The sequence below is a fragment of the Chrysochloris asiatica genome, unplaced genomic scaffold (genome assembly GCF_000296735.1).
Source record: "Chrysochloris asiatica unplaced genomic scaffold, ChrAsi1.0 scaffold00064, whole genome shotgun sequence".
Classification (NCBI taxonomy): Eukaryota; Metazoa; Chordata; class Mammalia; order Afrosoricida; family Chrysochloridae; genus Chrysochloris; species Chrysochloris asiatica.
In genome coordinates, this window is record NW_006408582.1 from 3,149,837 (window position 1) to 3,164,324 (window position 14,488).

The 14,488-nt window shown below is 41.2% G+C and overlaps 1 protein-coding gene across 1 annotated transcript in view; it reads right to left on the reverse strand.

The window, feature by feature from the left end:
- The window catches only part of LOC102841351 (chromosome unknown open reading frame, human C8orf74), a 35,275-nt gene extending 22,151 nt beyond the window's left edge, over window positions 1-13,124 (reverse strand). The window contains exon 1 of the mRNA XM_006864426.1: window positions 12,995-13,124. Coding sequence (XP_006864488.1) covers window positions 12,995-13,124 — 130 coding nt within the window. The remainder of the gene's footprint in view (window positions 1-12,994) is intronic.
- Between the last annotated feature and the right edge of the window lie 1,364 nt (window positions 13,125-14,488).

Consider the following 14,488-nt stretch of genomic DNA (forward strand, 5'->3'; position numbering starts at 1 on the left):
TGGAGTCAGTTCCGACTCATAGCGACCCTGTACAGGGTTTCTGAGGCTGTAAATCTTTACAGGAGCAGAAAGCCTCATCTTTTTCCTGCTTGTTAGGCCTATGGACAATATCTGATCACAGACAGAGTTGTAGTTCGAAACACATCATGATACTTTTTGATGATGAATGCCACACCATTCTTGTTTGTCATTCCTGGCATAGTAAACCATGGGATTGTCAGATTAAAAATGGCCAATACCAGTCCATTTCAGCTCACTTAGGCCTAGAAAATTGATATTTATGAATTCCATTTCATTTCTGACAATTTCCAATTTTCCTAGATTCATACTTAATATGTTCCATTTTCCAATTATTAATGGATATTTACAGCTGTTTCTATTCATTTTGAGTTGTGCCCCATCAACAAATGTGGGTCCCCAAGGCTTTACTCCATTTATGTTATCACAGTCAATTCTACTTTGAGGAAGGGCTGTTTCCCAGTCATAATTTGAGTGTCATCCAACCTGGGGGTCTCATCTTCTGGCACTATAAATGACAATATTCTGGTTCTCTTCTTTATGCTTCAGTATTTAATATTCAAGTACTGACAGTGTCCCACTGCTATTCGTAAAATTTCAGTGACTAAATATTCAGAAGTAGTCCACCTTTCCTTCTTCCTAGTTAGTCTGTTTTCATCTGGAAGCTCAGCTGATACCTGTTTAATGTGGGTAACCTTGCTGGTATTTAAAATTCCCATGGCATAACTTCCAAAATCTCAGCAACATACAAGCCACTGCAGTATGACAAACTGACAGACAAGTGGTACACTATTTACAATAACCATCCAAAAGATGTAATATGGTTGCTGTTGTTAAGTGCTGTCAAGTCTGTTGTGACTCATAATGATCCTGTATGGGGTTTCTGAGGAGCAGATGGTGGGTTTAAACTGCCTACCTTTAGGTTCACTTACTATTGCTGATCCTACAGCACCATACCAGGAGTCCAAAAAGATTAAATACTCAGTAGTAAATGTAACCAGAAAAACAAAATACCTATACAAAGAAAATACAAAACACACTAGTACAAGAAAACCAATAGAGACATACAAAAATGGAAGAATATACCATTCTCATGGATAGGAATGTTTAACATTGTGAAAATGTCAACACTACTCAAGGCAGTCTATAGATATAATACAATCCCAATCAAGATTCCAACATCATCCTTTAAAGAGACAAAAAAATAACTTTATAAGGAAAGTAAAGAGACCTTGGGTAAGTAAAACATTACTAAAACAGAAGAACAAAGTAGGAGGCCTCTCATTTCCTGATCTGGAAACCTACTACACAACCACAGTGGTCAACACACCTAGCACTGGTACATTGAAAGGCATATATATACCAGTGGGACAGAATTGAGAATCCAGAAGTAAATGCATCCATCTAAGGTCAGTTGATATTCAGTTGTTATTGTTGTTTTTGTTGTTAAGTGCTGTCGAGTCTATTCCGACCCATAGTGACCCTGTGTAGGGTTTCCAAGGAGTAACTGGTAAATTTGAACCAGCCACCTTGCAGTTCAAGAGACTTTGCAGTCTGATGCAAACACAATGCTGCACCAGCCCAAAGACACATTAAGTGGGGAAGAGATAGTCTCTTCAATGAATGGTGTTGGCAAAACTGCAAAAAAAATTTTTTTGCAAAAAACGAAGCAAGAACCATATCTCACACCATATTAAAAAAAACGAACTCAGTATGGATTAAAGATCTAAATATGAAACCTAGAAATATAAAGATTGTCAATAAAAAATAGGGACAAACTTAAGGGCTCTCATACATGTCATAAATACACTATCAAACATAACTGAAAACACAAAAACAGGTATCTCCTGAAAATTAGACATTTATGCACATGAAAAGATTTTACCAAAAAAACAAAAAGAGAACCCACACTGGGGAAAAAAAAAATGACAATGACATATCAGAAAAGGGACTACTATTTAAAATGTATAGAACACTTCAACATCTCAGCAAGAAGACAAAAAATTCAATATAAATCTGGGCAGAGGGCATGAACAGACACTTCACTAAAGAAGACATTCAGGTGGCAAACGAACATATGAAGAAATGCTCAAGATCATTAGCCATTGGTGGTTGTGAGTCATCAAGTTGGTTTTGACTCACACCGACCCTGTATATGGTTTCCCAGGCTGTAAATCTTTATGGGAACAGGAAGCCTCATCTTTCTCCCACGACACTGCTGGTGGATTTGAACTTCTGACCCTTCAGTTAGCAACCCAACATAAAATCCACTATGCTACCTACTATATATAATTAGCCATTGTTGTTGTTAAGTGCCTCCTAGTCAGTTGACTCATAGCAACCCTTTATAGGGTTTCTAAGGAGCAGCTGGTGAGCTTGAACTGCTGACTTTGAAGTTCAAAGGACTTTGCAGTCTGGTGCATTAACTCACAGCAGTATACCAGGACTCTGATTAACCACTAGAGAGATGCAAATCAAAACAACAGTGAGATATCATCTTATCTCAGTATTGATAACAAATTTCAAATAAAACAGAAAACAAATGCTGGCAAGGGTGTAGAGAGACTGGGACCTTCCTATACTGCCAGTGGGACTGTAAAATGGTGCAACCACTGGGAAAAACTGAACTTTTAACTTTTAGCTAAACTTCAAGATCAGGGATCCCAGTGACTAGTTCTTGGGTATTTTACTTCTTTCATTAGCTAATTATTTTGTAATGTCAAGTGAAACTTAAGGGTTAACTTTGCTAAAAGCAATTTAAAAAAATAATTTTGCTATGAAAATAATTTTTGAATGATATTTTAGAATTCGATTGCATTGCTATTATGTTTTTATGTAAATTGCTTCTTTGCATATGCAGTTCTATAGATTATAATTTACAACAAGAAATTACATTGAGTTACTCAGTAGTTTAAATATTGATAGCTTAAAATGTTTAATTTAACTTATTTAATCATTTAGTTATTTTGAGTCCTAATGGCACAGTGATTAAGCTCTTTAACTGCTAGCTAAAAGTTTGGAGGTTCAAACCCACCTAGTGACTCCTAAGAGGAAAGACCTTGTTATCTGTTCCCATAAATAATACAGGCTGGGAAACCTCTTGACACAGTTCTATTCTGTCACATAGAGTCACTATATGAATCAGAAAGAAGTGACTCAATGGCACACAACAACAATAAATAAAGAATAATTGCATATGCATTCTGTTTATGTGTGAAGCAGATATGTATGTAATACATAATCAAAACTATATCTATGGTATTAAATCCTACATTTCAGGAGGTATCATATGACCAAGAACTGATGGTATGGAGAGAAGAAGTCCAAATTGCACTGAAGGCATTAGTGAAAAGCATAGTGACAGGAATGAATGGAATATCAATCAAAATGTTTCAAGAAACTGACGCAGCACTGGAAGCACTCACTACTCTATGCCAAGAAATTTGGAAGAAAGATACTTAGCCAACCAACTGGACAAGATGTATATTTGTTTCCATTTCTAAGAAAGGTTACTGCATAGGATGTAGAAATTACCAAATAATATTAATAGCACATGCAAGTAAAGTTTTGCTTAAGATAATTTTTTAAATGGTTGCCGCAGTACATGGACAGGGAGCTGCCAAAAATTCAAGCCAGATTCAGAAGAGGACATGGATTGAGGGATATCATTGTTGACATCAGATAGATCTTGTCCGAAAGCAGAGGGTCCCAGAAAGATGTTCACTTGTGTTTTATTGACTATGCAAAAGCATTCAAATGTGTAAATCATAACAATCTATGGATAATATTGCATAGAATGCAACTTTCAGAACACTTAATTGTGCTCATGCAAAACCTGTTTATAGATCAAGAAGCGGTTTGAACAGAACAAGGGGAGACTGCATGATTTTAAATCATGAAAGGTGTGTGTCAGGCTTGTATCCTTTTCAGCATATGTATTCAATCTATATGTTGAGCAAATAATCAGAGAAGTTGAACTATATGAAGAAGACTGAGGCATTAGGATTGAAGGAAGGCTCTTTCAATATGCAGAAGACAATCTTTCTTGCTGAAAGCAAAGAGAACTTGAAGTGCTTACTGATAACGATGAAATAATACAGCCTTCAGCATAGATTACAACTCAATATAAAGAAAATAAAATCCTCACATCTGAACCAATAAATGGCATCATGATAAATGGAGAAAAGATGGAAGTTGTCAAGGACTTAATTTTACTTGGATCCACAATCAATGCTCATGGAAACAGCAATCAAGAAATCAAACGTATTACGTTGGACAAATCTGTTTGCTGCAAAAGACCTCTTTAAAGTGTTAAAAACCAAAGACGTCACATTGAGCACTAATGTGCATCTGACATAAGTCATTTTATTTTCAGTCGGTTCATATACATGTGGAAGCTGGACAATGAATAAGAGAGATTGGAAAAGAACTGATGTATTTGAATTATGGTGTCGGTGAATAATAATGGAAGTATCATGTACTACCAGAAAAACAAACAAATCTGTGTTGAAAGAAGTACCCGCCAGATTACCCCTTTGAAGCAATGATGGCAAGACTTCATCTCATGTACTTTGGGCATGTTATCAGGAAGAACTAATTCCTGGAAAAGGATATCATCCTTGGGAAAATAGAGGAACAGCAAAAAAGAGGAAGACCCCTAACAAGATAGACTGACAAAGTGACTGCCATCGTGGGCTCAAACGTAACAATGTGAGAATGGTGCAGGACTGGGCATTGTTTTGTTCTGTTGTGCATAAGGTTGCTATGAGTCCAAGTTGACTCAACATTGGCATTAAAATTGGATAAGCCAGTTGCTATGAGTCGATTCCAATGCGTGGTGACCCCATGTATGTTAGAGTAGAACTGTGCTCCATAGGCTGATTTTTCAGTAGTAGATCACCAGGTCTTCTGAGGTATCTCTGAATGGACTTGACCCTCCATCCTCAGGTGGACAGGTTAATGAATATGTTAACCACTTACACCATTTACACGACCGAGTTATTGTTGTGTTTTTGTTAGGTGCCATGAAGTCCATTCTGACTCATAGTGACTGTTGTGAACAACAGAACAAACCACTGCCCAATCCTTTGCTGCCTTCACAATTGTTGATATGTTTGAGCCCATGATTGCAGTCACTTTGTCAGTCCATCTCATTGGAGGTCTTTCTCTTTTTCACTGACCTTCTATTTTACCAACCATGGTATCCGTTTTTAGAGACTGGTGTCTCCTGATAACATGTCCATAGTAAGTGAGGTGAAGTCTCATAATCCTTGCTTTTGAGGGGTATTTTGGCTGTACTTCTTCTAACACACATTTGTTTGCTGTTCTGGCAGTCCATGGTACTGTTAATATTCTTTACCAACAACATAATTCAAATGCATCAATTTGCCAGTCTTCCTTATTCATTGTTCAGCTTTCACATGCATATGAGGCCGTTAAAAATACCATGACTTGGATGAGATGCATACTTTCAATATTTTCTCCATTTATCATAATGTTGCTATTGGCCTGGTTGTGAGGTTTTTGCTTTCTTTATCCTGGTGTGGCGCTGTAGGATAAGCAGCGGCTTGCTAACAGAAGGGTCGGTGGTTCAAACATACCAGCCACTTCTCAGAATCCCATACAGGGTCACTATGAGTCAGAACTGACTCGACAGCACTTAACAGCAACAACAGTTATAATCCATACTAAAGGTTGTATTCTTTAATCTTCATCAGCAAGTGCCTCAAGTCCTTTTAGTTTTCAGCAAGGAAGGTTACGTCATATGCATATTATAGATTATTAATGACTCTTCCTCTGATTTTGATACCTCATTCTTTATATCGTCTGACTTCTCTGATTATTTGGTCAGCATACAGATTATATAAGTCTGTTGAAAGGATACAACCCTGACACACACCTTTCCTGATTTTAAACCACGCAGTAGTCCCTTGTTCTGTTTGAAAGACTGCCTCTTGGTTTATGTACAGGTTCTGCATGAGCACAATGCAGTGTTCTGGAATTCCCATTCTTTGCAATGTTATCCATAGTTTGTTATGATCCACACAGTGGAATGCCTTTGCATAGTCAATAAAGCACAAGTAAACATCTTTCTGGTGTTCTCTGCTTTCAGACAAGATTCATCTGACGTCAGCAGTGTTATATTTCATTACACATCCCCTTCAGATTCTAGCTTGAATTTCTGGAAACTGCTTGCCATGGACTGATGCAACCATTTTTCAAAATTGTCTTCAGCAAAATTTTACTTGCATGTGATATTTATGACAGTTTGGTAATTTTTGCATTCTGTAGGGTAACCTTTTAAAAATAGGCACAAATATGGGTCTTTCCCAGTTGATTGGCCAGATTATTTTTCCCCCAAATTTCTTGGCATAGAATAGTGAGTTTGTTGAAACATTGCATCTGGCATTCAGTAAATTCCTGGAGTCATTTTTATTTACTATTACTTTTGGTGCAATTTAGTCTTCTTCCTTCTGTACCATCAGCTCTTGATCAGTTGAAATGTTAAAAAAAAACAAAAAAACAACTAATACACTCACTACTCTATGCCAACAAATGGCTGAATGTTGATCAAATTTTATCTACCTAAGGACTCATAAAATTTAACGGAGTTGGGCAATTAGGGAACAAAAAGATAGGAAATGTCTGCTCAGGGAGACAATGATGAAAAATATTTGAGAAAGTTTGAATTCACCTGCTGCTTCTCAGAAACCCTATACAGGGTCACTAAGAGTCAGAACCAACTTGATGGTACTTAACAACAATAACATGGACATTACAAGATAATGTTAAAAGATTTGAAAACCCTTATAAAATGTAAATGAGGATCCAGCCATAGTGGTAACGGGACCCAAAAGGTTAGAGGATAAAGTATGAAGCACAGTGAAACTGGATAGGTGCTTGCACGGCAGCAGTGCCTGGACCCCAGATGCTGTAGGGACTCCAAGGCAGGAAAGGCTTTAAGCCTGAGAGGACTCCGGAGCTAAATATCAAAGGAGGAGGAGGAATTTGGCAGAAGAGTCTGAAAATGGCTTGCTAGGCAGAGGGGACAGCAGGGGGAAAGTCCCAGAGGCACAATGGAGCACAGTGTGTGTGGAGTCACAGATAGTTTACTGTTTCTGAGATGAAGAGTTGGAGTTTGAGGGTCCCGGATTGGGACAAGAGGAGACCTTGGTCCACAAGATCTACAAGTTTGGGGAAAGACAATCATAAAGGACTCTGTGGAGGAGTTCCTGTGTGGTGCAAAGCTGGAGTTCTGCTCTGATTAACAGACACAAATTACCTTTTTTCCCTCCCACACTATCTGCTGAGCAAATATTCCAAGAAGTTGGACTATATGAAGAAGAACGTGGCATCAAGATTTGAGAGAGACTCATTAACAATCTGCAACATGCAGATAACACAATCTTGCTTGATGGAAGTAAAGAGGACTTGAAGTACTTACTGATGAAGAACCAAGACATAAAGAAAACATGGAAGACATAAAGAAAATAAAAATCATCACAACTGGACCAATAAGCAACATTATGATAAATGGAAAAGATAATTGAAGTTCATCTTGCTTGGAATTAATTTTGCTTGGGTTCACAATCCATGCCCATGGAAACAGCAGTCAAGAAATCAAGTGATGCATTGCATTGAGCAAATTTACTGCAAAAGATTTTTTAACTGTTAAAAAGCTAAGATGTTACTTTGAAGACTAAGGTTTGCCTCATAAGCACACAAAAAATGGACAATGAATGAGGAAAACTGAAGGAGAATTTATGCTTTTGAATTATGATGTTGGTAAAGAATATTGAACATAGTATGGACAGCCAGAAGGAAACAAACAAACAAAAAAAACTGTGGTGGAAAAAATATAACCAGATTTATCCTTAGAAGCAAGGATGATCAGACTTTGACTTACATACTTTGGACATACTATCAGGAGGGGACCGGTCCCTGGAAAAGGACATCATGCTTGGTAGAGGGTCAGCGAAAAAGAAGCTCCTCAGTGAGATGGATTGACACAGTGACCACAACAATGGACTCAAACATAGCAACAATTATGAGGATGGTACAGGACTGGGTAGTGATTGGTTCTGTTAAGTCAAAACCAACTCAATGGCATCTAACAACAACCACCTTCCTCACCTTCTAGGATTCCTTTAATAGAACGGCTACTAACCTAAAAGTTGGCATTCTGAATCTACTCAGAGGCACTTTGGAAGAAAGGCCTGGAGATCTACTTCCAAAAGATTATAGCTATTGAAGATCCTACAGAGCAGTTCTACTCTGAAACACATGGGGTCACCATAGGTAAGAGTTAGCTCAATAGCAACTGTTTTTTTTTTTTTTTTAATTTATGCCATGTGAAAGATCTAGACTTTATCATGGTAACTAGGAGCTTTTAACTAGAATTCATGGAACCTTAAGGCATCCAAAAATCAGAGTCAAGATTGACAGTTCCCTTTTTCTCTCCTCAGGGAATTGTATTCAGAATTTTGTGTGCATATGTTTCTGGGGAGAATCATCAAATTCCTAAAAGGAAAGTAAAGAGCCACAGCAGATGTGAGTGGAGACATTCAAAGGTGTTAACATGAGAAGTGAGAGATCAGACGAATGCTCCAAATGGATGGTGGTGGTCTAATGGGGGATGACAGGACATCTGATAAAGGAATCCCAGAGACAGGGGGAGGAGGGTGGATAAATACTAGAGATTTAAATTAAAGATATGTGCAGGGTATTAACACAACCAAGGGACAAGTACATGGACCAAGTTGCTTGAACAGAACATGGGGACACTGAATGGTTTAAAATTAAGAAAGGTGTGCGATAGGGTTGTATTCTTTCACCAAACGTATTCAACCTGTATGCTGAGTAAATAATCTGAAAATCTGAGTTATATGAAGAAAAATGTGGCATCAGGATTGGAGGAAGACTCATTAACAACCTGCGATATGCAGATGATACAACCTTGCTTGCCGAAAGTGAAGAGGACTTAAAATACTTACTGATGATGATCAAAGACCACAGCCTCCAGTATGGATTGCATCTCAATGTAAAGAAAACAAAAATACTCCCCACTGGACCAATAAACAACATTCTTATCAATGGAGAAAAGATTGAAGTTGTCAAGGACTTCATTTTTCTTGGATCAATCATTAACACTCAAGAAAGCAGCAGTCAAGAAATCAAATGATGTATTGCATTAGGGAAATCTGCTGCATAAGACCTTTTTAAAGTGTTGAAGAGCAAAGATGTCAGCTTGAGGACTAAGGTGCACTTGACCAAAGTCACGGTATTTTCAATAACCTCATATGCATGCGAAAGAGCTCTGGTAGTGTAGTTGATGCATTTGAGTTATGGTGTTAGAGGAGAATGTTGAAAGTACCATGGGCTGCCAAAAGAACAAATGGATCTGTGTTGGAAGAAGTGCAGCCAGAGTGCTCCTTGGAGGCCAGGATGGCCAAACTTTGCCTCTCATACTTTGGATATATTGTTAGGAGGGACCAGTCATTGGAAAAGGCTATCATGTTTGGTAAGGTGGAGGATCAGAGAAAAAGGAAGACGCCCAGTGAGATGGATTGGCAAAGTGGCAGCATCAGTGGGCTCAAGCATGACAGCAATTGTGAGGTTAGCCCAAGACTGTGCAGTGTTTCGTTCTGTTGTGCATAAGGTTGTTGTGAGTCAGTACCGACTGGATGGCATTTAACAACAAAGGGACAAGCTAACTTGAATACAAGACCAAGATCAGCAATAAGTTCTATGAATCAGCACTGATATGGAGATACAGGCTTTAAGGACAAATTATTTTCAAAAGCTCCTTCCAGTTTTGGATAGACTAGCATGAAGTGTGTAGGTTTGCAGGACAAACCTGTATTCAGGAAAGAGTTCATGCAGCAGGTAGTGGCACCTGCTGACAGCCCATCTAGAAGCATTTGGAGTGGAAGATGAGAAGGCCTGACTCGCCGTGCTCCTGCTTGCTGATCTACATCTGCTGCAAGGTGGATGACGAGGCCAGGCTGGAATCGCTGATCCAGAGTACTTTGATTCCGGGGGAGTATGCTGGGCTCCAGTGCAATGATCTCATTTTGCGTTCTGTCTGTGAAACCCAGGTCTATGTGGTCTTTCTTGATGTCCACGCCATATTTTATGAAGGTGGTCTTGTGGGTGCCACAGGAATCCATACCAACGAAGGAGGGCTGGAAGAGTGCCTTGGGACACTGGAACTGATGGTGATCATTTGGCCATTGGGAAGCTCATAGCTCTTCTTCAGAGAGGAGGAGGCTATGATGTTTGCCATCTCTGGCTCTAAGTCGGGGCAACTGGTTTTCCATGAGTTAACACATTGCACCTTCTCTGGCGCTCTGTGGAGCTGACCTTGCTGGAAGGTTCTATGTTCCTCGTCTAGCCTGGCTGACAGTGTGACTTGAGGTGAGACAGGCAGGGCCACTTGCATCCTGCAGATGGCCATGTCTGACATGTTTAGCAAGGCTAGCACTTGGTCTTCTCTCACTAAACCCTCAGCAGCCACACAGAACCCAAACTTGAATCAAGGTGGTGACCTGTGAGACACAGTTATGCAAAGTGCCATCAGTAAGCATGTCTCCAGCTACTTTAGCATCTGATGGTCACCCAAGGATGGGCATGGGTATGACCTCAGCCAGGTGTGATGATATGACACAAGTGCAGATCTTGTCCCAGGTTATTAGAGAAGGAGCAAACAAATAAAAGTCAAAACTGTTGCCACCAAGTTGATTCCAACTCATGATGACCCCTAGTGTCTCAAAATAGAACTGTACATATGATTTTCAAGGTCATGGCCATTCAGAAGCAGATAGCTAGGCCCTTCTCCGGAAGCACCTTCAGGTGAAAGTCCAACCATTTGCTTAGTAGACAAGTGTTTAACTGTGTGTGCCACTTAGGGACTCTAGGGAAGGAGCACTATGGATGAATTGCAAATTTTAGTCCCAAGATGGTGCCAGTTCTAGCTGCCAGCAATGATGGTGCAAAGCTGGCTGGAGACAAACTTTGTTGGCCTCCAGACTATTCTCTATGAGCCCCAGGTTGAGAAGTTCCCGGATGACTCAGAAAGCCAAGGATTAAGTCTCTGGGAGAAGCCTCTGGCAACTGGGACAGACAGATCTGTGCCTGCAAGTTGCTCTTCAATAATAGGGAGTTGTCTTCATTTGCATTGGCTGCTGGGAACTTCCTGAAGAAGGTCCTCAACTCCCTGGAGGCCAGCACCTGCACAGGGGACCACAGGCACAGGAGTGGAGGAGGAGAATGAGAAGAGGTGGAGGAGGTTGCCATGGCAATACCAGACAGCTCCAGAATCAGGGCAAAAAGGCATTTGGTTAGGACCAGAGAGCCCTCTTTCATTCTCTCCTTGTATGAGGGTCTGGGCTTCAGGGAGATATAGTAAGGTAAGCCTCCTTGCAGTGTGGTTGCAGGGGCTGCTTCTTCCAGATGGGGGTGAGGAGGAGGACCCAGGTGCCACTGGTGGCCCTGACAAACCAGTTTGGTTGCCCCCGCCTTGGCTCTGAGGCAGAGGAACCAAGTCAAGCTGCAGCCTGGCCTGATTTACCTTTCGGAATACCTGTGCGCCTACCAGGGCTGGCCCAGGGTGGCAGCAGAATGGGGCTCGGCCACTTCACGCCGACTCCTGCGTGCCCAGTGCTGCCCCTGGCCCACTTTCTGCTCTGGAGAAGGACTACTAAACTCATTCACCCTGAGGGACCAGAGACTCCTGCAGTAGCCTCTCTCAGAAGACGGGAGCCCCACCGTGTGTGCTTTGCCTGCCTAACCTCAGACTCCTCCCAGCACTCCCCGCGCTGAGGACAGTGTAGTCACTATTCCCACTTTACCTATGATAGAAACTGAGGCTCAAAGAGGTCAAAGGACTCGCTCAGGGTCACAGAGCTGGTATGTACCACAGATGAAATTCAAACCTTGCCTGATTGTGGAAAGGCACTTTTTTAGTCATCCAACTGCAAGAACTTTGAGAGCTAGCTGCAAAGGGGCTTCATGGGGAAATGGAATTAGAAGATAATGAAAAGTTTCCACAAACTTTTTGAATCCAGCTCAAATTTGTAGTCCTTTCTTGTTGCACTGCTAACCTTACCGTGCAAACTGACTTTGCAGTCCAGCGCATTAGCCCACAGCGCCACACCAGGACTCCTTTTATGCACCACTAAAGGACTGCAAGGAGTCCTGGTATGGCGCTGTGGGTTAATGCGCCAGACTGCAAAGTCATTTGAACTGCAAGGTTGGCGGTTCAAGCTCACCAGCCGCTCCTCGGAAACCCTATACAGAGTCGCTATGGATCGGAACCGACTCGACGGCACTCAACAACAACAGCATCAAAAGGACTTTGGTGGTGCAGTGGGTTAAGCATGGGGCTGCTAACCAAAAAGCTAGGGCAGTTGCACCCAGCAGCTGCTCTGTGGAAGATGGACGAGGCAATCTGCTTTCACAAAGATTTACAGCCTCCGAGCAATTCTACTCTGTTCTGTAGGGTCACTGTGAATTGGAATCAAATGATTGCAATGGGATGAGTGGTGGATGCTGGGAAGGTCACCCATCTCTCTCAATAACAGTTTACACAGGATACCCTGTGGAAGGCATTACATATGAGTACTCCGTGGACAGAGATGTTTAAGATATATTGGATGAAATGAGATTAAGGCAAACCCTTAATATGAGAATGTGCTCAGAAAATTGCCAAAAAGAATTGAGCATATGCAGTGCTTCTCAAATTTATCTGAGACCAAGGAGCAAATTATGGAAAATATTTATCTGATTCAGTTCTTTGACATGGAAAAACTGAAACCTAAGGAAAGGAAAGGATTTGCCTGAGGGACGTGTGTGGCAAAATCAGGTCCTGGAGGGAGTCTTCTGAGCTCCCGTCCTATGATTCTGCCATCACCTCTCTGGGTCAGATCAGGGCTCTGAGGTTGGAGTTTCCGTCATTGTTGGCAGATTTGTTTCTCACCATCATCTTCTTGGCCCTCTTGTTTCTTGGTGCTAAATTGGTAGAACTGGAATGTCTTATAAGGAATAGACATTTTGGGGTGCTGGGGTGCTGCCTGCCCAACAAAAGGATGAGCCAGGTCAAGCGACATGGCCCTGGCTGCCACAGATCTGGTTCTGGAAGTTTGCTTTGGGGCTGCCATGCTGATCATCGACCTAGGGACAGGTAGGAGTTTATGGTGAGATTCCTGAGAGTTCTCCACCTTTGCTTGAAAACCTGCTTCCCTTGCTTCTGCCCAGCTTTGCATCTCTGGGCAGCTGTCCTGTCCTCTTTCTATTGCAGAGCAAACATCTCTTTGAGAACATCCCCTTCCTGGAGTATCCATTGCTGCATGGAGACAAAAGTGGGTGATCTCATTCAGCTTGAATGAGGACACCCTCCACTTTGAGAGGCGTGCTGGGAGAATGACCAGCAGCACTCTTCTTGATCATCTGACATCATCAAGACTTCCTGTGATTGGCTAGAGGAGGATCAATCTGGCTAATGAGAAGCCTCCCCTGCTGCCCTATGACTGTAGTACCTAGGCCTTCTGTAACACCACGTCTTGTCTGTCATACACTCTGAACTTAGCTCCTGTTTACAGTAACACAGAAAGCCACCACTGTCAACCTGGAGCCTAGGGCATTCCTGGACTGGCGAAGGCAATGATACTATAGACCCTGTTCTTCAGAGCTCGAACTTGGATCATCTACAAGGACACAATCTAATATTCTGGTTAAGAGCACAGACTAGAAATTCAGGTAGACTTGGGCTCAAATCTTGCTTTTGCTATTTAATCATTGGTGCAAATTATCTTGCCTTTCTTAGCATCAATGTTCTGTGAAATGGAGGCAATAAAAAACCTAACCATATGAAATGAGATTATGTGTACATAATAAGTTCTCGGTCAATAATGTGCTTATCATTGTCATAATTATCTCACCATCACCATTGCTGCAATGCCTCTATTGGCATGCCAACTCCCTTGGGGGAAAGAGTGGTATCTTAGAATCTACCTGGCTTTCCAGAGGATGAAGCATGACCCAAGTGTAATGCATCCTAGAGACTGGGTTTCCTCAATCCATTTCCTTCTGACCATGACCTGATGGTGATGTTTAACCTTAGAGTTCCTGGGTGGTATAAATGGCTAACACTTTTGGATGCTAACTGAAAGACTGAAGGTTCAAGTCTACCCAGAAGTACCTTGGAAGAAAAATTTGGCAATCTACTTCTGAAAATTAGCCATTTGGAATCCTATAGAGCATAACTCTACTGTGACACATATGGTGTTGCTATGAATCAGAGATGACTGAATGACAGTGGTTAATTCATTATATTTAACTTGGTGGAAATAGGGAGCATGGAATTCTGAATGAGCTTTCTTCCTTGACTACATTGATGGGAAAGAATTCCCTGGTTATAGGATTGTGCAGGGTAGTAGAAGCCTTCCTGTGAGACCACTTACTGGGTACCTTC